The following is a 24,932-nucleotide window of genomic DNA, read 5'->3' on the forward strand; positions in this document are numbered from 1 at the left end:
CAAATGATCCTCTGGTAATCCTCTTGGGGCTTCCTAGTAGAAATGGTCATACAGAAGGAAACTAATAATATCTCATCTGCTAATAGCTGCTCAGTTATTGGTATCCTCTCATTGGAAAAAAAATAACCCAACCATTGAGGAATGGTTCTAAAAATATGGGCGGTTGTGTTTATGGAAAAATTAACAGACCATGACATAGCCAGCAAAGTAGACAGAGGACAGGTAGATACTTAGATATTTGGTTACCTTTCATTCAGTACTCAGACAAAGTAAATTTACCTGCCCCCCCCCCAATAAAAAGTACACATATCCATTTTTTTGGAATATTAACATTTGATAGATATGTCTGATCTGTCAAATGAGTATGTCATAAATATAAAGGGAAGGGTAACCACCTGTCTGTATACAGTGCTATAAAATCTCTCCTGTCCAGAGGCACAAAAACCTCTTACCTGTAAAGGGTTAAGAAGCTCAGATAACCTGGCTGGTACCTGACCAAAAGGACCAATAAGGGGACAAGATACTTTCAAATCTGGCCCGGGGTGGGGGGGAGGCTTTGTCTGTTCCTTGTGGCTTTTCCCGGAGACAGAACAAGAAAGCAAGCACTCCAACTACTTAGTAAGTATTTAGCAAGGAAATGCATTAGATTATCTTTTGTTTTGGCTTGTGATTTTCTCTGTGCTGAAAGGAAGGTGTATTCCTGGTTTTTCTTTTTGTAACTTTAAGGTTTTGCCTAGAGGGAAATTCTCTGTGTTTTGAATCTAATTGCCCTGTGGGATTATCTCCCATTCTAATTTCACGGAGGTGCTTCTTTTACCTTTTTTCTTTATAATAAAGTTCTGATTTTTTTTAAGAATCTAATTGGTTTTTTTAGTATCCTAAAAAACCCAAGGTTGGTCTGTGCTCATCTTGTTTATTCTCAAGCCACCCCAGGAAAGGGGGGGTGTAGGGCTTGGGGGGATATTTTGGGGAATTAGGACTCCAAGTGGTCCTTTCCCTGATTCTTTATTAAATCACTTTGTGGTGGCAGCATTTACCTAATCCAAGGTACAAGGGAGAATTTGTGCCTTGGGGAAGTTTTAACCTAAGCTGGTAGAAATAAACTTAGGGGGTCTTTCATGCGGGACCCCACATGTGTACCCTAAAGTTCAGAGTGGGGAGGGAACCCTGACAGAATACCTAGAGATTTAACTCAATTTAATAAATCACTAGAAACAACGTACATTTTGTAATGATGCTCATTCTGTAATGTGGTAACACCGTGTTAAACAGAAAGATGTGATGACTATATTCCTGTATAATGTTTCTTTAAACAAAAGATAACTGTTGTAATGATTGTTTTGTTTTGTTTCTGTTATTTACATGGCAAGGATTTCTAAACTTGTTAAAACTTCCTAAATAAACAGAGTAAAAAGTGAAATTTTAGCATACCAAAAGAAACAAAAGTAGACATCCCTCCCCACCCCAAATGAATTTTTACAAAAATGTAAAACTAAACATTTTTTTTCCTCAAGTAGGGCTTGAAGTTCCTATTTAACAAGATAAAACAACTGAGGTGTCCACGCCAAGCTATTGCTGCTACTAAAGAGAAAGAACTGTACCAAGACACCTACACTGAATTTTAGCATTGCATTACTAGGATTATAGATCAATTGAAAAGCGAGCTATAGAAAATCACACTGATTCACCTGGTAAAATCCCAATATAGACTAATTTTATTCCATGCACAAAAACTATATTAAAATGAAAAAGTCACTAAAGCAGGGGTCTCAAACTTAAATCACCAGGAGGGCCACATGAGGACGAGTACATTGGCCTGAGGGCGGCATCACTGACACCCCCCCACCCTGCAGCCCCCGGCCCTTCCCCCCACTCCACCCCTTCCATGAGGCCCCGCCCCTTCCCACCTCTTCCCACCCCTTCCCCGCCCCCATTCCAACCCCTTCCCCAAATCCCCACCCCTGCCCCGCCTCTTCTCCACCTCCTGCCCTGAGTGTGCGGCTCCCTTCTCCTCTCCCCTCCTAAGTGCTAAGTGCCACCAAACTGTTTAGGGGTTTGGAACAGGTCCCATATGAGAAGAGATTAAAGAGGCTAGAATTTTTCAGCTTGGAAGAAAGGAGAATAATGGGGGATATGATAGAGGTCTATAAAATTATGAATGGTGTGGAGAAAGTGAATAAGGAAAAGTTATTTACTTGTTCCCATAATATAAGAACTAGAAGCCACCAAGTGAAATTTATGGGCAGCAGGTTTAAAACAAATAAAAGAAAGTTCTTCTTCATACAGTGCACAGTCAACCTGTGGAACTCCTTGCCTGAGGAGGTTTAAAAGAGAACTGGATACATTCATGGAGGTTAAGTCCATTAATGGCTATTAGCCAGGATGGATAAGGAATGGTGTCCCTAGCCTCTGTTTGTCAGAGGGTGTAGATGGATGGCAGGAGAGAGATCAGTTGATCATTACCTGGTAGGTTCACTCACTCCAGGGCACCTGGCATTGACCACTGTCGGTAGACAGGATACTGGGTTGGATGGACCTTTGGTTTGACCCAGCTTGGCCATTCTTATGTTCTTATGAAACAGTGGTTTGTAACCTATCATTTAAATCAGATTCTGAACCAGATGACTGGAGGATAGGTAAAGTGATGCCAATTTTTAAAAAAGGCTCCAGTGGTGATCCCAGCAATTACAGGCCAGTAAGCCTCATTTCAGTAATGGGCAAATTGTTTGAAACTATATTAAAGAACAGAATTATCAGACACATAGATTTGTTAGGGAAGAGTCAACATATTTTTTGTAAATGGAAATCATGCCTCATCAATCTACTAGAATTCTTTGAGGGGGTCAACAAGCATGTGGATAAGGGTGATCCACCTCGCCAAAGGCTCTAAAGCAAATTAAGTTGTCATGGAATAAGAGAGAAGGACCTCACAAGGATCAGTAATTGGTTAAAAGATAGAAAACAAAAGTAAGGAATAAATGGTCAATTTTCAGAATGGGGAGAGGTAAATAGTGGTGTCCTCCACTGGTCTGTACTGTGACCAGTACTGTTCAACATATTCATAAACAATCTGGAAAATGGGTAAACAGTGAGGTGGCAAATTTTGCAGATGATAAAAAACTACTGAAGATAGCTAGTGAGCAGGACAGCAGGTGTGGGCTCAGGGGCTAGTGTGATGATAGCAATGAGCCAGGGGCTTAATGGTGGGGGGGGCTCCAGGGCCACATGGGGATGGGGGTAGGTGGTGCAGGGCCACAGGGGGTAGGGGGATGCTGGGTCACATGGGAATGGAGGAGGAGGGCTGCAGGGCCTCATGGGAATGGGCGTGCAGGGACACTCAGGAACAGAGACAGAAAGATCTAACTGAATGTGAGACTCTCTGGGTCAGCAAGGGTCTGCATGGGGGAGGCTCCCTAACACTCTAACAATCACTCTTCCCCCAACCCCCTCCCCGCCATTCCACACATCTTCCACCCACACCCAGCAATCCTCCGGGATCACTCCCATGCTCCTTCCCTCTCCCTCAGCACTTCCGTTAACCCTGACTCCCCTGAGCCTTTGCACTGCTTCTCAGGGGTGTGGGAAATACATGTCTGTATTGTATCTTAAATGAATTACTCAGTGTTCTGTAGCAATATGTCTAGTAAAGAATATATTTGTAAAATAAAAACAAAACAAAAAAAACCACCTGTTGCTGAATTTTTGTTTGTATAGTTACAGACATACTTGCTGATAAGTATTTTGAAATAAATTATCAAAGTAATTGAAACTGGTGTGGTTATATTGTGTTATTTTGACAAATAAAATATACCATATTTTAAAATATTGTGCGCAGAATTTTTAATGTTTTGGTACAGATGTCCTCCAGCATAACTTAATCATTTTCAGTACTACTTTAGCCAACATTTATATGAAAATTCATATTGATTAACCTCTTTTTGATTGCATTAAGAGAGCATTAGCTTACTAAGTTTAATGCTGGTTTCCTTTTTTGGAAAAACTTCTACTTTGGAGAGTACTCTCAAATCAGGACACTTTGATTTAAAAACTACCAAGTGTTTATTTTTATATATAATTGTAACAATATGATGAGATATATATCAATCAGTTGAAAAATGACTTATGAATCAAGTCTGGAGGCATGTGAAGTTTCATAGAATTTATGGCCATAAAGGGCAGTTAGATCATCCAGTCTGACTTCCTCCAACATAGTTCTAGGCATAATTTACAGAGTTTGTATTAAGGCTAAATATTTCTATAGAAATAACAGTTAATTTCCACATTTGTTTGTAACCTTCAGTTATTAAATATCTCTCGTAATTCTAATAGTCCAACCATGCAACACAGTAACTCTCAAAGGAAAATAGGTTACACTGTCTTAACATGGCAAGAAATCATAATGTTTCCTTATGTTCTTAAACTGGACATTAAGAACATTAATTGACATGGAGGATGTGGCACTGGATGATCTAGGGTTAAGCTTCTTGCTTTATGCAGATGGCACTGTATAACTGACAGACACATTTGAAGTAATAATAATACTTTGGGACTAACAATAAATCCCAAGATAACAAAGTGGTTGCATCATGGAAAAGAGACAATAAAAATTTTGAAATCTAGCAGCGATGAATTTGTAGAATGAGCACATAAGTTTGGCCGTACTGTATGGGGAGATGTCAGCAAACCAGTAAAGTGCCTAAAACCACTATGGCTTATTGCTAAAAGCAGCCAACTCAGCGGGCTGTAAATTGAGCATGCTGCAGCCTCACCTTGACCCAGGCAGGAGGGGAGAGGATTTTGGGTGCCACAGAAAGGGCAGCTTGACCCTGCGTCCTTCCAGATAAGAATTGTGTTAAAGTTGCTGATACATGGATTTTAGAAGAGCAGGATGTGCCCCCAGGATTGTCTATTAGGGTCTCAAGGCTGCAAACTCTGGAAAAACCCACACCTGGTTAATCAATGATCAGAAGGAAACCTCTTGCTGACCATTGAAACGGAATGCATCTGATGAAGTGAGCTGTAGCTCACAAAAGCTTATGCTCAAATAAATTTGTGAGTCTCTAAGGTGCCACAAGTACTCCTTTTCTCCTTGCTTAACAAGTTTTCTTTAAGGGACATGTCATTCTATTAATAATGTATAAATAAGGGGGGGAAATTTGAAGTAGTTGGACTCTTCTGGACTCTCCCTCTGGATACATCTTGCAGTCCCCACCAGCAGATTGAAGATTTGGCCACCGGAAGCCTGCTGCTGTGCCACTCAAGAGCCACACTCAGCTTTGGTAATTATCAAGGGTTGGGGGTATCTTACTAACCTGTTGCGGACGTGTGTATAAGTGCTTGAGACTAAGTAAAGTTTAGCTTTAAGTGAAAGCACTCTTGTGTTGTCCTGTTTGTGCCAGCCATCGATCAGTCGGACAGCCACGTCTCCCCTGATTTATTTCCTTACACTACCTCTCACAGAGTGAAAGTTACCAAGAGTTTTGGGTAAGAAAACTGGGTAACAATACTGGGTCAGACCAAAGGTCCATCTAGCCCAGTACCCTGTCTTCCAACAGTGGCCAATGCCAGGTGCCCCAGAGGGAATGAACAGAACAGGGAATCATCAAGTGATCCATCCCCTGTCACCCATTCCCAGCTTCTGGCAAACAGAGGCTAGGGACACCACCCCTGACCGTCCTGGCTAATAGCCATTGATGGACCTATCCTCCATCAATGTATCAGTTCTTTTTTGAAACTTGTGTGTCCTAGGAAGTTTGATCAGTGCTAATCGTTCCATCGAGGATGGGGTTAAAAAGAGATGTGTTTTAGCTACAAGTGCTGCACAGAAATTGATGAAATTATGGACTGGTAAAAGTTATGTTTGCTACCAAAGGGAAAATTTATCAAACCAGTGTAGTAACAATATTACTCCATGGTCTAGAAGCAGCTGCATTAAATGAAAAAAATCAACAAAAGGCTGGAGGCAGTAGAGATGAGATGGTAGATAAAAAAGTGGAATGATTTTAAGAGAAATGAAGAAGTTAGAAGGAGAGAAGAGTGGGAAACCAAGGTGTGGGACTGGCTAAAATCAAAATGATTATGGTGGTGGAGATTTTCTGCTCCACTAACAGAGGATAGGATGCCAGAGAAGTAATGCAATCATGATTAACATCAGTCTGACCTAGAGGCTGATCACTGACTAAATTGTAGAACATATTATTTAGGGATGTAACAATGCTGGACTTAATGGAGGAACAAGCCAAGGACAGGAAGGGATGGTGATGCTGCATAGCTCCCTATGTCTGCAAAGATGCTTGGGAATGAAAAGAAAGAAGGGGAGGAGGTTCCTAGCCCTTATGGCTGTGATCATAACATGGAAAACATGAACCAAACAATCAGCCAATGCCTGGATGCCTGCCCAAGTCTCCAGAGAGCCTGAAACAACAGCTCGAAGAGGTGTGAACTGCTCCATTCATCTCTATCATTCCGTGTCTACAGAATCTGGCATTTTTATATCAAATTAGATAGACAGATAGATAGATAGATTAGATTAGATAGAAGGGTGTATGGGGATAGACAGATAGGAGGGGTGTATGGGAATAGATGGATAGAGAGGGTATATAGTGATAGATGGATAGATTCATGGGGGGGATAGGTAGATATAGGGGGTGTATGGGGATAGATGGAAAGAGATAGAAGGAGTGTATGGGGGTAGATAGATAGATAGGTAGATTAGATAGATAGATGAGTGGTGTATGGGACTAGATGGATAAATGTGGTGCATGAGGATAAATAGATAGATGGGGTTTATGGGAATAGATAGATAGATCGATCTTGTGTACGGGAATAGATGGACGGATAGATAGATAGATTAGATGAGGTGAATCAGAATAGATGGATAGATCGATCTTGTGTATGAGGATAGATAGATAGAGGAGGTGAATGGGGATAGATAGATACATACATACACGGGCTGTATGGGGATAGATGGATAGACAGACAGATTGATAGAGAGGGTGTATAGGGATAGATGAATAGACTGATAGTGGGGTTGTATGGGGATAGATCGATAGACAGATAGAGGGGGTGTATGGGAATAGATAGATAGATAGATTAGATGAGGTACATCGGAATAGATGGATAGATCGATCTTGTATACGGAGATAGATAGATAGATGGGGTTTATGGTAATAGATGGATAGCTAGATAGAGGAGGTGTATGGGGATAGATAGATAGATTAGATAGATGGGGCGCATGGGGAAAGATAAATAGATTTGTGTATGGGGATAGATAGAAGAGGGGGTACATGCGGATAGATGGGGTGTATTGGGATAGATGGATAGATGGGGTGTACGGGTATAGATAGAGGGGGTGTGTTGGGAGAGATGGAAAGCTAGATAGAGGGAGTGTATGGAGGTAGATAGATAGATAAGATTAGATATAGAGAGGGTATATGGGGATAGATAGATAGAGGGGGTGTATGGGGATAGATAGATAGATGGTTTGAGGATAGATGGGGTGTATGGGGATAGATAGATAGATAGATAGATAGATAGATAGATAGATAGATAGATAGATAGATAGATAGATAGATAGATAGATAGATAGATGGGGTGTATGGGGATAGATGGATAGATGGGGTGTATGGGAATAGATGGATAGACGGATTGATGGGGTGTATGGGATAGATGAAAAGATTTGGTGTATTGGGATAGATGGGGTGTATGGGGATAAATAGATAGAGGAGGTGAATTGGGATAAATAGATAGATGGATAGAGGGGGTGTATGAGGATATGTGGGAAGATAGATAGATGCGGTTTATGGGGACCGATAGATAGATGGGGTGTATGGGGACCAATAGATAGATAGATAGAGTTTATGGGGATAGATGGAAAGATAGATAGAGGGGGTGTATTGGCATTGATGGATACATAGATAGATGGGGTGTATGGGGATAGGGTCAGATAGATAGACGGGATTGTGAGGCAAGAGATAAAATTTTGGGTGATCCATCCATCCCCTGTCGCTCATTCTCAATTTCTGGCAAACAGGGGCTTGGGACACCATTCCTGCCCATGCTGGGTAGTAGCCATTGATGGACCTATCCTCCATGAATTTATCTAGTTCTTTATTGAACCCTGTTATGGTCTTGGCCTTCACAACATCCTCTGGCAAGGAGTTCCACAGGGTTGACTGTGCATTGTGTGAATCCATGAGAGTACCTTCCCTCTTATCCTGTGTCAGCTTATTTTGCAGAAGAGCCTTTAGTGAGGAACCTTGTCAAAGGCTTTCTGAAAATCTAAGTACACTATATTCCCTGGATCCCCTTTGTTCACATGCTTGTTGACCCCCCTCAAAGAATTCTAGTAGATTGGTGAGGCATGATTTCCCTTTACAAAAGTATGTTGACTCTTCCTCAACAAATTATTTTCATCTATATGTCTGACAATATTATTCTTTATTATAGTTTCAAACTGTTTGCCTGGTACTGAAGTCAGTCTTACAGGCCTGTAATTGTTGGGATCACCTCTGGAGCCCTTTTTAAAAAATGGCGTCACATTAGCTATCCTCCAGTCATCTGGTACAGAAGCTGATTTAAATGATAGATTACAGACTACAGTTAGCATTTCCGCAATTTCACATTTGAGTTCCTTCAGAACTCTTGGGTGAATACCATCTGGTCCTGGTGACTTATTACTGTTTAATTTATCAATTTGTTCCAAAACATCATCTAATGATACCTCAATTTGGGACAGTTCCTCAGATCTATCACCTAAAAAGAATGGCTCAGGTTTTGGAATCTCCCTCACAGCCTCAGTCATGAAGACCAATGAAAATAATTCATCCTTTTTTTAAAATAACCAGTGATGGAGAACACAGCATTACCCTTGGTAAACTCTTTCAATAGTTAATCACTCTCACTGTTAAAAAGGTATACCTTATGTCAAGGTTCCTTCCCCACTCTGAACTCTAGGGTACAGATGTGGGGACCTGCATGAAAACCTCCTAAGCTTACTTTTACCAGCTTAGGTTAAAACTTCCCCAAGGTACAAACTATTTTACCCTTTGCTCTTCGACTTCCACTGCCACCACCAAATGTCTAACCGGTATTATTATTAGGAAAGCGTCCGTTTGGAAACGTCTTTCCCCCCAAAATCCTCCCAAACCTTACACCCCTCTTCATGGGGAAGGCTTGATAAAAATCCTCACCAATTTGCAGAGGTGAACACAGACCCAAACCCTTGGATCTTAAGAACAATGAAAAAGCATTCAGTTTCTTAAAAGAAAAACTTTAATAGAAGAAAAAAAGTAAAAAAGAATCACCCCTGTAAAATCAGGATGGTAAATACCTTACAGGGTAATTAGATTCAAAACATAGAGAACCCCTCTAGGCAAAACCTTAAGTTACAAAAAGACACAAAGACAGGAATACACATTCCCTCCAGCACAGCTTATTTTTCTCAGCCATTTAAAGAAATCAGAATCTAACGCATCTCTATCTAGATTACTTACTAAGTTCTAAGACTCCATTCCTGTTCTGTCCCTGGCAAAAGCATCACACAGACAGAGAGAGAGAGGCTTTGTTTCTCCCTCCCCCCAGCTTTTGAAAGTATCTTGTCTCCTCATTGGTCATTTTGGTCAGGTGCCAGAGAGGTTATCCTAGCTTCTTAACCTTTTACAGGTGAAAGGGCTTTTCCTCTGGCCAGGAGGGATTTTAAAGGTGTTTACCCTTCCCTTTATTTTTATGACACCTTAATATAAACTAATTAATAATAAATAATAATAATAATCTGGACAAAACAGAGAGAAGGAGATCAAAGTAATAATATAAGCATGTATTAATAACATGAAGCGATTGCTGGGTGGGTCAGAGCTGGTCCATGGGACAGTGATGAAGCTGGTTCAGGATGGACGCCTGAGGTGAGCTGGTCGGGACCCGGAAGGACCAGAGCTGAAGGTGGGGGAGATCAGAGTTGGATCAGGCCAGAGATCAGTATAAGAACTGGGATTGGGGGATCTGAGCTGGGTTGGGATTGCACAGAGGAAAGTGGGTTTGCACAGGGGCCGTTAAGGATGAAAATAGGGCTGTGCGGGGGAGGAAGCAGAGAGCCATGTACCTCAGCCTGTACTGTCCTGCCTCCTTGCTTCCTTCTCTTCTAACACAAGAGGCTGATGTTAATGGGAACACATTAGGATTTACTTTGAGTGCACTAACAAGTGATCTGGGATCTGCTGTTATAAAGATCCTGCAGTGTGGGTAAGTTGGCAAGATGGATGGATGGGAGCTACCATAAAGAGGTGTTTGGTGCAGCTCTAACTGTACCTGGTATGAGACTGTCGCTGAGGCAGTCGTACAGCATCCCCAGCCGGAGAGGGCGGCCCAGGGCTGGCATCTCAATTGCTGCAGTTTCAGAACAGGCCATGGTGGCAACAGAAGTTCAGGCAACCCTAAAACACAACAGTAACACTATTATACTGAGGATGTGATCTGCTCTTGTTCCTGCTCTCCCTGTTTGACTTTTATCCCCTATTCATTTTCTACTTGCTACACATTAATAACAGAAACACGAAAAATTCTGTTCTCTAATCAGCAAACAATTGTACTGAAACTGAGGCAGCTACACAATATACTGCTTGTGGCAATGGGATTTATCTATTTTTAAGCGTATTTTAAAAATGCTCTTTTTAAACAAATCACAGAACAAACATACTGCACAAAATCTAACTGAGTAGGGCTGGCCAGAAAACAACAACTGTTCTGTGAAAAATGTTGAGGGTTTGAAAGTAAGCTGGAGCCACAGTTCTTGCAGAGCAGTGCTTTGTGCTCCTCTCGCCCTTCCTCAACGAAGGGAGGAAGCAGAGCTGGGGAACTGTAATGAGAGCACTCCACGGGTCAGTGCTTCTCCCTGGGCAAGTGACTTCAAGTTTGCCCCACAGACTCTGCTGGGCCCAGAACTGGCACAGCAGTTTTTCAAACCTATGTCTGTTGACCGAAGGGAGGAGTGACAATTCGGATTTCAACAGTAACCATGTTATAACCTTAAATATGGTATGAATAGTCACCACCCCATAAAAATGTATGATTGGTCTGTAATGGCCTAGGTGATCTACAGCTGACTCTATGCAGACCCCTTCTATACTGTACACAACTGAAAATAATTTAATGTATCTGGTACCAAGGGATGGTGCAATAAAATCCTGCTAAGATACAGAAGTGGGGGTAGAGTAAAATTGCTGACAACACTGCATTAAATAACCCCATATGAACTATCAACCATTTCCTAAAGCTGTATCTAGAGGGCAAGTTACTTTAATAGCTGCACAAAGGGATTTCTGACCAAAAACACAGCAGAGACAGAGGACTCGTCACGTACAAAGAGAAACCAACCAGGGAAAAACTAAACAAACTAAACACTTAACTGAAGACATATCAAAGCAAATGAGCTGGAGTAAACCATATTCTTATGGCAGAGGAGCAGACGCAGACATATGACTTGCTTTATTGAATCTGGAGACAGTCAAAGTAATACAATGGGCTTGGGAGGGTGCTGGTCTCTTGAGAGTGCCCCTTGGTGTGTTGATGGGGTTGTAAACCCATTCTGGAACTGGCCTCTCTAGTGGGGAAAAACTGTAGCACTGCAAAGGGGACAGAGTCTCAGCCCTCCCGCCCTCTGGGTGCTCACCCTGTGCAGGTTCCCAGGATACAGACAAGTTAGCAGCAGGAAAACGAACAAAAGAAAAGGTAATATCCAGACACTCCCAGCTGGGCCACTGGCCTCTTTTCCAGAAGGGCCTTGGATGGGCTGCAGTCCAGCTCAGTGTCTGCTGTTTCACCAGCAGAGGAATATGGTACAATCCCCATCACATCAGGAGACTTAGCCCTACCTTCAGGCCCGGGCATAGGCTCTGCTCTCCACCAGGTCTCTTGCTTAGAGCTCAGCACCCAGCTCTCCTCCTAGAACTGCTCACCGCTGAGCTTGGCTACCCCCATCTTGAACTCCCACTCCGCTCTTGACATGGCTCGTGGGTGCGCTGGGGGTGGGTTTGCTCCATCCCAGAGCAGCTCATTGACCACTTCTTGCCTGGTGCAAGGATTAAACACCCCCTCACAGAGCTCAGCCTAACACACAAAGGGCATCAGGATGAACCACACACACACAATAAATGGGATTTTAATGGGCTATATAAATAATACTGCTCCCATAGGAATCCCGACCCTCCCCACACAGAGAAGCTTCCAGAATGTATCCCATCCAGCACTCAATACACGCCCTCCGGTTCAGTTAAATAATATCATTTTTACAACTGAGAAAAAAAGCACTTTGGCAGCACCTGACACTTACCCTGTAGATTTCTATTCAAAATTCAAACCCCAGTTGCTTGCCCTCTAGCCCTTGAGACTACATTTAACAGCTCATCTCCAAGGCTGACAGGCTCAGACACAGCCCTGGAGACAAAAGTGTCACCAGAAAAAGAACAAATAAAGAATTCTGAAGTTTGTACAGGCCAATATCGTTCCATTCTGACAAAGAGATTTGCTTAAATCCTTACCTGGAGGGTGGATTCCCGGGCTCTAATAACATAAATTAAACAGGAGAGTTCACAAAATGTCACCACTTTATCCAACAGCTTCACACAGAATCTCCTCGGAGAATGAGATGAAACCTGAAAGTGAAATCAGCTCTGAATGCTGCATTTCTTAAATGCAGTCAGCAATAGACCACTCCCATCCCAGAGACCAGAGGCCCATCTACCGTAAACCAGACACTTTTGCAGAGACACAGACTCTAGTGAGATAAGAGCAAATCTAGAGACAAAAATCCTGTTTGAAGAGGGTCACACTGTAGAATGTGCCTAGGTACAAACCCCAAATCACCATCTTACACATAAACTAGTAGGGTTACACATCCAGCTTCCCAGCAGAAAGAGGAGATTCACTGAACAATGTTGGCAGAGATCAAAAAGACAATCTTCTAATTGAACCCTGACTGACACTGGAGTGTGGGAAGAGCTTCAGCACAAAGGTGTGTCCGCTGTCAAGAGGCAGAGAGAGAAGAAATTATTTAACTGCCTGTATAGCACAGATATGAGCCTGGGTAGTAAACGAGGCTTTGTGAAGGTATAAGGGTCAGCCACAGCTAGCTGGCTGACTGATTAGCCCTGTCCACTGCACCTGAGAAAGAGCTGGACTTGAATTAGCTCACTTTTATAAAAGAGGGTAGCTGGACACGGAAGGGGTGGGGGTGCACCATTCCTCAGAACATGGATGCACGAGGAGTTATTGCTCTCAATGGACTACTGCTGGAGCCACCAAACATCGGAATGGCTCCAGAAACCAAGTGGTCATAAGGTGTGTGTGTAAGGTCCTTTACGGCTAAGACTCTGCGATAAAAGCCAGGGAACTTTGGTTTCTGTAGTTACTGGTGTGAGGGAAAGACTTGGGAAAGGGACTTAGGGCTTGCACAGACCGGGAGGACAGAGTCTGCAAGGTTTTTGATTTGTTTGCCTTAAAATAAAATGTAATGTTGATGTAGATATGTCACTCAGAGGTGTAGGTTTTTTTACACCTCTGACCAACATAGCTATGCCAATATAACTTTCAAGCTTAACAAACGTATTCACAGAATCATAGAATATCAGGGTTGGAAGGGACCTCAGGAGGTCATCTAGTCCAACCCCCTGCTCAAAGCAGGACCAACCCCAACTAAATCATCCCAGCCAGGGCTTTGTCAAGCCTGACCTTAAAAACCTCTAAGGAAGGAGATTCCACCACCTCCCTAGGGAACCCGTTCCAGTGCTTCACCACCCTCCTAGTGAGATAGTGTTTCCTAATATCCAACCTAAACCTCCCCCACTGCAACTTGAGACCATTACTCCTCTTTCTGTCATCTGCTACCACTGAGAACAGCCTAGATCAGGGGTGGGCAAACTTTTTGGCTTGAGGGCCACATTGGGGTTCAAAATTGCATGGAGGGCTGGGTAGGGAATGCTGTGCCTCCCCAAACAGCCTGGACCTGCCCCCTATCTGACCCCTCCCACTTCCAGCCCCCTGACTGCCCCCCTCAGAACGCCTGACCCATCCAACCCCCCTGCTCCTTGTCCCCTGACTACCCCCTCCAGAGACCCCCTGCCCCAACCACCCCCCCAATACCCCACCCCTATCTAAGCCTCCTGCTCCTTGTCCCCTGACTGCCCCAACCCCAAGCCACACCCCCACCCCCTGACAGGCCCCCTGGGACTCCAACGCCCCCGTTCCCCCTCCGCTGATCGCCCCCCGAGACCCTCTGCCCCTTACCCAACCCCCTGGCCCCGGCCCCCTTACCATGCCACTCAGAGAAGAGTGTCTGTGTGGAGCCAGACAGGCTGCCGCGCTGATCTTCCAGAGCACGCAGCCCCACCTCCCAGGGCACTGGCAGCGCGGCACGCTGGGGCTGCGGGGGACAGCGGGGGATGGATGGACAGACTGCCGAGACTCATCAAGCCCTCGGGTCGCTACCCCTTCCTGCTTCTCCTCGTGGGCACCAATGATACTGCCAAGAATGACCTTGAGTGGATCACTGCAGACTACGTGGCTCTGGGAAGAAGGATAAAGGAGTTTGAGGCACAAGTGGTGTTCTCGTCCATCCTCCCCGTGGAAGGAAAAGGCCTGGGTAGGGACCATCGAATCGTGGAAGTCAACGAATGGCTATGCAGGTAGTATCGGAGAGAAGGCTTTGGATTCTTTGACCATGGGATGGTGTTCCATGAAGGAGGAGTGCTGGGCAGAGACAGGCTCCACCTAACGAAAAGACGGAAGAGCATCTTTGCGAGCAGGCTGGCTAACCTAGTGAGGAGGGCTTTAAACTAGGTTCACCGGGGGAACAAGACCAAAGCCCTGAGGTAAGTGGGGAAGTGGGATACCGGGAGGAAGCACAGGCAGGAACGTCTGTGAGGGGAGGGCTCCTGCCTCATACTGAGAATGAGGGGCGATCAGCAGGTTATCTCAAGTGCCTATACACAAATGCACAAAGCCTTGGAAACAAGCAGAGAGAACCGGAGGTCCTGGCACAGTCAAGGAATTATGAGGTGATCGGAACAACAGAGACTTGGTGGGATAACTCGCATGACTGGAGTACTGTCATGGATGGATATAAACTGTTCAGGAAGGACAGGCAGGGCAGAAAAGGTGGGGGAGTAGCACTGTATGTAAGGTTTCAGAGGAACAGCCGTGTTAGTCTGTATTCGCAAAAAGAAAAGGAGTACTTGTGGCACCTTAGAGACTAACCAATTTATTTGAGCATGAGCTTTCGTGAGCTACAGCTCACTTCATCAGATGTTTACCGTGGGGAGCAGTATGACTGCTCAGAGCTCCGGTATGAAACTGCAGAAAAACCTGAGTGTCTCTGGATTAAGTTTAGAAGTGTGAGCAACAAGGGTGATGTCGTGGTGGGAGTCTGCTATAGACGACCGGACCAGGGGGATGAGGTGGATGAGGCTTTCTTCCGGCAACTCCCAGAAGCTACTAGATTGCACACCCTGGTTCTCATGGGCGACTTTAATCTTCCTGATATCTGCTGGGAGAGCAATACAGCGGTGCACAGACAATCCAGGAAGTTTTTGGAAAGCGTAGGGGACAATTTCCTTGCGCAAGTGCTAGAGGAGCCAACTAGGGGGGGAGCTTTTCTTGACCTGCTGCTCACAAACCGGGAAGAATTAGTGGGGGAAGCAAAAGTGGATGGGAATCTGGGAGGCAGTGACCATGAGTTGTCTGAGTTCAGGATCCTGACACAGGGAAGAAAGGTAAGGTTTGACTCCCTCAGGGAACGGATGGGTAGGATCCCCTGGGGAACTAACATGAAGGGGAAAGGAGTCCAGGAGAGCTGGATGTATTTCAAGGAATCCCTATTGAGGTGACAGGGACGAACCATCCCGATGTGTCGAAAGAATAGTAAATATGGCAGGTGACCAGCTTGGCTTAATGGTGAAATCTTTGCGGATCTTAAACATAAAAAAGAAGCTTACAAGAAGTGGAAGATTGGACAAATGACCAGGGAAGAGTATAATATTATTGCTCGGGCATGTAGGAATGAAATCAGGAGGGCCAAATCGTACCTGGAGCTGCAGCTAGCAAGAGATATTAAGAGTAACAAGAAGGGTTTCTTCAGGTATGTTGGCAACAAGAAGAAAGCCAAGGAAAGTGTGGGCCCCTTACTGAATGAGGGAGGCAACCTAGTGACACAGGATGTGGAAAAAGCTAATGTACTCAATGCTTTTTTTGCCTCTGTCTTCACTAACAAGGTCAGCTCCCAGACTGCTGCGCTGGGCATCACAGCATGGGGAGTAGGTGGCCAGCCCTCTGTGGAGAAAGAGGTGGTTAGGGACTATTTAGAAAAGCTGGACGTGCACAAGTCCATGGGGCCGGACGCGTTGCATCCGAGAGTGCTAAAGGAATTGGCGGCTGTGATTGCAGAGCCATTGGCCATTATCTTTGAAAACTCGTGGCGAACGGGGGAAGTCCCAGATGACTGGAAAAAGACTAATGTAGTGCCAATCTTTAGAAAAGGGAAGAAGGAGGATCCTGGGAACTACAGACCAGTCAGCCTCACCTCAGTCCCTGGAAAAATCATGGAGCAGGTCCTCAAGGAATCAATCCTGAAGCACTTACATGAGAGGAAAGTGATCAGGAACAGCCAGCATGGATTCACCAAGGGAAGGTCATGCCTGACTAATCTAATCGCCTTTTATGATGAGATTACTGGTTCTGTGGATGAAGGGAAAGCAGTGGATGTATTGTTTCTTGACTTTAGCAAAGCTTTTGACACGGTCTCCTACAGTATTCTTGTCAGCAAGTTAAAGAAGTATGGGCTGGATGAATGCACTATAAGGTGGGTTGAAAGTTGGCTAGATTGTCGGGCTCAACGGGTAGTGATCAATGGCTCCATGTCTAGTTGGCAGCTGGTATCAAGTGGAGTGCCCCAAGGGTCGGTCCTGGGGCTGGTTTTGTTCAATATCTTCATAAATGATCTGGAGGATGGTGTGGATTGCACTCTCAGCAAATTTGCGGATGATACTAAACTAGGAGGAGTGGTAGATACGCTGGAGGGGAGGGATAGGATACAGAGGGACCTAGACAAATTGGAGGATTGGGCCAAAAGAAATCTGATGAGGTTCAACAAGGTTAAGTGCAGGGTCCTGCACTTAGGACGGAAGAACCCAATGCACCGCTACAGACTAGGGACCGAATGGCTAAGCAACAGTTCTGCGGAAAAGGACCTAGGGGTGACAGTGGACGAGAAGCTGGATATGAGTCAACAGTGTGCCCTTGTTGCCAAGAAAGCCAATGGCTTTTTGGGTTGTACAAGTAGGGGCATAGCCAGCAGATCGAGGGATGTGATCATTCCCCTCTATTCGACATTGGTGAGGCCTCATCTGGAGTACTGTGTCCAGTTTTGGGCCCCACACTACAAGAAGGATGTGGAAAAATTGGAGAGAGTACAGCGAAGGGCAACAAAAATGATTAGGGGTCTGGAACACATGACTTATGAGGAGAGGCTGAGGGAACTGGGATTGTTTAGTCTGCAGAAGAGAAGAATGAGGGGGGATTTGATAGCTGCTTTCAACTACCTGAAAGGGGGTTCCAAAGAGGATGGTTCTAGACTATTCTCAGTGGTAGAAGAGGACAGGACAAGGAGTAATGGTCTCAAGTTGCAGTGGGGGAGATTTAGGTTGGATATTAGGAAAAACTTTTTCACTAAGAGGGTGGTGAAACACTGGAATGCGTTACCTAGGGAAGTGGTAGAATCTCCTTCCTTAGAAGTTTTTAAGGTCAGGCTTGACAAAGCCCTGGCTGGGATGATTTAATTGGGGATTGGTCCTGCTTTGAGCAGGGGGTTGGACTAGATGACCTCCTGAGGTCCCTTCCAAGCCTGATATTCTATGATTCTATGATTAAGTGGGAGGAGCCTCCCCAGTCAGGAGCTCAGGGGCCGGACAGGACGGGCCTGTGGGCTGGATGTGGCCTGCGGGCCATAGTTTGCCGACCCCGGTCTAGATCCATCCTCTTTGGAACACCATAATAGAGGCTCAAATTCAATGTATACCCCAAATTAAAAAAAAACATAATGAAGACAAAAAAAGTGCCATGGTGGCTAAACAACAAGGTAAAAAGTAGTTAGTGGCAAAAAGGCATCCTTTAAAAATTGGAAGTCATATCCTGCTGAGCAAAATACAGTAGAAGCATAAACTCTAACAAGTCATGTGTAAAAGTATAATTAGGCAGGCCAAAAAAGAATTTGAAGAGCAACTAGCACAACACAAACTAACAGCAACATTTCTTTTATGTATATCAGAAGCAGGAAGCAATCATTTGGACCACTGGATGATCAAGATGCTAAGTGGAGAAGCTAAATGAATTCTTTGGCATTGGTCTTCACTGCAGAGGATGTGAGGGAGATTCCCACACCTGAGCCATTCTTTTGAGAAATCTGAGGAACTGTCCCAGATTGAGGTGTCAATAGAGGAGGTTTTGGAAGAAATTGATAAATTAAACAATAAGTCACCAGACCAGATGGTTCTCGCTCTAGAGTTTTGAAAGAACTCAAATGTGAAATTGCAGAATTATTAACAGTGGTATGTAGCCTATCATTTAAATGAGCCTGTATACCAGATGACTGGAAGATAGCTAATGTGACATCATTTTTTTAAAAAAGGATCCAGAGGTGATCCTGGCAATTACAGGCTATTAAGACTAACTGAAGTACCAGGGAATCGATTGAAACTGTAGCAATATCACTGCAGCATATCACTGCAGGCCATGTGGCTCCAATAAATGAGTTTGAAATGCAAGTGGTGTTCTCGCCCATCCTCCCTGTGGCAGGAAAAGGCCCAGGTAGAGACCGTCGAATCATGAAAGTCAACGAATGACTATGCAGGTGGTGTCGGAGAGAAGGCTTTGGATTCTTTGACCATAGGATGGTGTTCCAAGAAGAAGGAGTGCTAGGCTGAGATGGTCTCCACCTAACAAAGAGCATCTTCACAAGCAGGCTGGCTAACCCACTGAGGAGGGCTTTAAACTAGGTTCACCGGGGGAAGGAGAACAAAGCCCTGAGGTAAGTGGGGAAGTGGGATACCGGGAGGAAGCACGAGCAGGAGAGCACAAGAGGGGAGGGCTCCTGCCTCATACTGAGAAAGCAGGACGATCAGCAAGTTATCTTAAGTGCCTATACACAAATGCAAGAAGCCTGGGAAACAAGCAGGGAGAACTGGAAGTCCTGGCACAGTCAAGGAATTATGATGTGATTGGAATAACAGAGACTTGGTGGGATAACTCACATGACTGGAGTACTGTCATGGATGGATATAAAGTTTTCAGGAAGGACAGGCAGGGCAGAAAAGGTGGGGGAGTAGCACTGTATGTAAGGTAGCAGTATGACTGCTCAGAGCTCTGGTATGAAACTGCAGAAAAACCTGAGAGTCTCTGGATTAAGTTTAGAAGTGTGAGCAACAAGGGTGATGTCGTGGTGGGAGTCTACTATAGATTCAAAACATAGAGAACATAGAGAATCCCTCTAGGCAAAACCTTAAGTTACAAAAAGACACAAAAACAGGAATATACATTCCATCCAGCACAGCTATTTTACCAGCCATTAAACAAAAGAAATCTAACACATTTCTAGCTAGATTACTTACTAACTTTTTACAGGAGTTCTGAGCTGCATTCCTGATCTGTTCCCGGCAAAAGCATCACCCAGACAGACAGACCCTTTGTCCGTCCCCACTCCAGCTTTGAAAGTATCTTGTCTCCTCATTGGTCATTTTGGTCAGGTGCCAGCGGGGTTATCCTAGCTTCTTAACCCTTTAGAGGTGAAAGGATTTTGCCTCTGGCCAAGAGGGATTTTATAGCACTGTGGAAAGAAAGTTGGTTACCCTTCCCTTTATATCTATGTTTTGAATCTGATTACCCTGTAAGGTATTTACCATCCTGATTTTTACAGAGGGGATTCTTTTACTTTTTCTTTAATTAATATTCTTCTTTTAAGAACCTGAGTGCGTTTTCATTGTTCTTAAGATCCAAGAGTTTGGGTCTGTGTTCACCTGTACCAATTGGTGAGGAGTTTTATCAAGCCTTCCCCAGGAAAGGGGGTGTAGGGCCTGGGGGGACATTTTGGGGGAAGACATCTCCAAGTGGGCTCTTCCCCTGTTCTTTGTTTAACACGCTTGGTGGTGGCACCATAGGGTTCAAGGACAAGGCAAAGTTTGTATCTTGGGGAAGTTTTTAACCTAAGCTGGTAAGAATAAGCTTAGGGGGTCTTTCATGCAGGTCCCCACATCTGTACCCCAGAGTTCACAGTGGGGAAGGAACCTTGACAGGGATAAATGCCTGTTTTTGTCAAAGAAGTCAGGATGGCGGGAACAGAGCTTAAAAAGGGAACTGTCCCAGCCAAATGGGGACGTGTGGTCATCCTATTTTCAGGCAAGTGGGTCCTGAGGGAGTCCGGCCAGGGTGTTGGCAGACCCTGACCTGGCTAATCACGCCACTCCTAAAAGGTGGGCATGATTCCCTGCCCTGGCACTGGACCGGCCCTGGCCATGCTGCCAGCTCAGCCTGGCAGACTCCGTCACCTTCCAGCAGGGCCGGTGAGTGTAGCTGGGGGCAGGGTGTGAGGGAGTAGGTCTCTGGAGGTGCGTGTGGGGGGCTGCTGACCAGTGGGGGGTCTCTTGGGCGGCGGTGGGGGATGTCTGTGTGTTGGGATGCTGGGCAGTGCGGGGTCTGAGTGGGGTGCTGTGTAGTTATGGTACTGGGCTGTGGGAAAGTGCATTGGACAGTAGTGGTGCAGCTATGGGGCAGGTGCTGGGCAGGGGTGGGGGTGCGCAGGCCACTGTGCATTTGTGGTGGAGGGTCTGTGTGGGGGGCTGCTGGGCATAGCAGTTCCAGGGGATGCTGGGCATAGGGAGTCGGGGGCTGTGTGGCATGGCACGGGCCCACCCCCAAGGGGAAGGGGCAGGCTGGCAGCTCAGGACTGGGTGGGCCAGTGTGCATCTGGCTACTGCTGGTTTGTATGCAGTACCCTTGCATTGAGCTGGGTGGAGTGGGGCTGGCCCCACCAGGCTATGCCCTATTGCCCCTGGCTGGCCCCTTGATCCGGGGACCAACCTCCCCATGCCATGCTCCTTTGCCCCCATGGGGGCCCACAAATATGTTTGGCGCTGGGCCCACAACAGGTTAATCCAGCCCTGCATGTGCTTGGTCCCCACTTTTCTCTGTGCATCCCCCCCTGCCCTCCTTGGGGCTGTGTGTGCAGAAGTGCCTGGGCACCAGGCACTTTGAGTGCAGAGAGCGGGAGCCAGCCCCCAAACCTCCCTGCAGCATCCAGTGGTGGCAGCTGAGGCACCTCCTCGCTGCTGTGCAAAGTTTGCTGGGAGCAAGGACCAAAGTTGACAAACGAGAGGCATCTCCCGGCTGCCAGGATGTTTGGGGGTCATCCCTCCCCCAGCCAGGAGCTCTGCTGCTTCCCCACCCTGCAGGGCAGTCTCTTGGTCCTGTTCAGCTTTCTGTCCCTTGCTCCTGCCCACCCTCCCTGGGGCTGTGTGTGCAGTGGTGCCCAGGCAGCATGCACTGAGAGGGTGGGGAGTAGAAGCCAGCTCCCAAAGTTCCCCACAGCCTCCCAGGAGGGATCAGGGACCCCAAGCAGGGATCAGGGATCCCCGGGAGTGCACCCCAAGCCTTACCTCTCTGTAGCCAGCAGCACCAACGCTGGAGTGTGTGTGCACACTTTCCCTCTGAAACCCACTTTTCATGCCAAACTTCAAAACGAACAGACAAAAATGAATAAAAACACCTTCTTTGAACAGTCCATTTAACTAATTAAGAATTACAAAGTTTTGTTTTAATAGTTTGCCAGCCCTGGAGGCTGATTTGTCCTCAGAAGAGGTGCACATGGGTATTTTCCTGCCAACACGACACAGCCTAGAGCTGGAGAGTCCAGTTCTCAGATTAGATGGTAGTTCAGCTTCTCCAACTCTAGGCAGTCTAGAGACGGTCACCAAAGGAGCTAATTGTGCCACCAATGTGCTCTTTGTGGGCCGCCTGAGTCCCATGAACAGCACCATCACAGTGAGGATACAGGGTGGGTTGCAGAGTTTTCCTACAGTGCAACACATTTGAAGGGCTAGAGTGTTGACAGTAGTGAGACGGTGGGAGTGCTACATACCCTGGGGTAGGGTTTCTTTGACTCAGTCTGTGCACTGCAGTGTGGATGCCAGAGCCCTAGGTTCAAGCACAGATGAGAAAATCCTTAAGCTAGGGCTCAAATGCAGTGTAGAGGCTCAAGCCCAAGATGAAGTGTTTCATCTTACTCAAGTACCACTAACCCTATGCTTACATTGCTCTGTAGATATACCCTCTTGGGCCAGTTTGCTTGGACTTGTGTAAAGGAGGACACGGACATAGCATTGGTTGGTGGCTGAAATGCAAAATAAAGTTACTTAATGTCTCACTAAAGAGTGTAGAATCAAAACGCTAACCTTCAGTTATTGATATTATAGACCAGAAGGGGAAATAGTATCTTTGAAATGAAATCTCGGTGCTTCTTCTTATCTTATCCTGATAAGCTGGGAATAAAGGAGAGTCCAGTCCAGACAGCTGGCTTGGGTGTGTGTCAGTCACACTTCTGGATGCTGCAGCTGATTTGTGGGTTCAGTCAACTCTCCTTAGTCCTGTGACCCTGACACGAAGTGGCGGGATTTCCTACCACCTCTGGAGGGTGAGGAATCCCTGTGGGCCAGCCCATATTCCACCCTGGTCCCGAGGCCTGCCAGGGCATCAGCTGGTGGCTCCTTCATGGAGCCGTGAGCACAGGCATGTACTTGGCACGCTTCACCCCCGTCCCGGACACCTGCCTCTTCTGTGGCATGAAGGAGACCCTGGAGCACGTTTACCTGGAGCGTGCTAGGTTGCAGCCCCTATTCCAGCTCCTTTTGAACATCATGTTACATTTTTGGTTGCACTTTTCCCCTCACCTTCTCATCTTCGCACTCCCTATCCATGGCCCCACAATGTCACGGGACCTCCTTGTCAACCTCCTCCTAGCCCTGGCCAAAATGGCCATCTACAAAACCAGGGAGAGGAGGTTGGCCGACAGGGTCTCCTGTGACTGTGGGGCCTATTTCTGATCCTACATCCGCTCACGCATCCGGGCAGAGTTCCTCTGGGCAGCATCCGCTGGCTCTTTTGACACCTTCGAGGAGCAGTGGGCGCTGTCTGAGGTTCTCTACTCGGTGTCCCTGTTAGGTTCCCTTCATTTGGCCCTCTGACCTCAATCCTGTACCTGTTTTATCTTTAGTTGTCCCCCGTACTTGCTTGGTATCCCGGTCCTGTGGATACTCCCCTTTGGCTGGGGGGAGATCCCAAAGATCACTCTCCTGTAGCCATCTGGCCTTACCCTGTCACACTGGTCACATTCCTCTGTCCAAAGAAAATTGGGTATTTTAGTAGGACCCCTCTGATTTCTCCCTCTGGTCCGGGCTTCCCCTGTAGTTAGTCTGAATAATGGGGCTGCCAATTTGGAGTAGCCTTTGATGTATCTCCTGTAATAGCCAGTGAATCCAAGAAACTGTAACACTTCCTTCCAATCCCTCATCTGCTGTATCTTGTGTGGATCTGTTGCAATGCCTTGGACAGACACTATAAACCAGTCGGAGAACACTTCAATCTCTCTGGTCACGCGATTACAGACATGAAAGTTGCGATATTACAACAAAAAAACTTCAAAACCAGACTCCAGCGAGAGACTGTTGAATTGGAATTCATTTGCAAATTGGATACAATTAACTTAGGCTTGAATAGAGACTGGGAGTGGCTAAGTCATTATGCAGGGTAACCTATTTCCCCTTGTTTTCCTACCCCCCCCCCCAGACGATCTTGTTAAACCCTGGATTTGTGCTGGAAATGGCCCACCTTGATTATCATACACATTGTAAGGAGAGATCACTTTAGATAAGCTATTACCAACAGGAGAGTGGGTTTGTGGGGGGGTGGGGGGGAGAGAAAACCTTTTGTAGTGGTAAACACCCATTTTTTCATGCTTTGGGTGTATAAAAAGATCTTGTGTACTTTCCATAGTATGCATCCGATGAAGTGAGCTGTAGCTCATGAAAGCTTATGCTCAAATAAATTGGTTAGTCTCTAAGGTGCCACAAGTACTCCTTTTCTTTTTGTGAATACAGACTAACACGGCTGTTACTCTGAAATATGTGCCTTAGGTATCCTACCTCTTCTCATTGCAAGTGACACTTCCTGGGCTTCAGCTTGAGACTGCGTTGATGGAATCTATCAAAAAACATCTCCAGGTGCTGCAGATGCTCCTCAAAAGTACGGGAGAACACTATCATGTCATCAAGGTAAATCAGTACTGCTGAGAAATTTTAATCCCCCAAGACATGTGTCATCAGCCTCTGGAAGGTAGCCGGGGCATTCTGTAGACTGAAAGGCATCTGATTACATTCAAACAGCCCCAGATGGGTGATGAATGTGGTTTTGGGTCTATCTTTCTCTGCCATTTCGACCTGCCAATACCCTGAGGTAAGATCTAGCATGGAGTAATATCTGGCTCCTCCTAGGGCATGCAGGGCTTCTTCAATACAGGGTAGAGGAAATGCATCTCAAGTGGTTTTAGCTTTCAACTGTCTGTAGCCAATACACACTCGCATAGAACCATCTTTCTTCCTTGCCACCACCATTGGTGAAGCATAAGGGCTTTGGCTCGGTCTGATCGCTTCCACCTCTGCCATCCCCTACAAGTGTTTGCGGATCTCCTGGTATTGTGCTGGAGGTATTCTCTGATAGGGTTGTCTCACAGGAATAGTGTCAATCAGGGGTATCTCATGCTTGACTGCGGAAGTGCAACCCAAGTCAAGATCATTTTAAGAGAATACATCTGCATTCCGCCTCAGCAATTCTTCCAATATCTTCAG

At 45.8% G+C, this 24,932-nt stretch overlaps 1 protein-coding gene across 2 annotated transcripts in view; it reads right to left on the reverse strand.

Moving 5' to 3' along the window:
* Positions 1-12,635, reverse strand: part of LOC140905756 (stonustoxin subunit alpha) — a 46,179-nt gene extending 33,544 nt beyond the window's left edge. For both annotated transcript variants that reach the window (XM_073329172.2, XM_078851263.1), the window contains exons 1-2: positions 12,534-12,635; positions 10,306-10,430 (exon numbers count right to left, since the gene is read on the reverse strand). In XM_073329172.2, the coding sequence (XP_073185273.2) occupies positions 10,306-10,405 (100 nt within the window). In that variant the 5' untranslated portion in view covers positions 10,406-10,430; positions 12,534-12,635. The remainder of the gene's footprint in view (positions 1-10,305; positions 10,431-12,533) is intronic.
* Between the last annotated feature and the right edge of the window lie 12,297 nt (positions 12,636-24,932).

Source organism: Lepidochelys kempii, chromosome 2, assembly GCF_965140285.1.
Source record: "Lepidochelys kempii isolate rLepKem1 chromosome 2, rLepKem1.hap1, whole genome shotgun sequence".
NCBI lineage: Eukaryota > Metazoa > Chordata > Testudines > Cheloniidae > Lepidochelys > Lepidochelys kempii.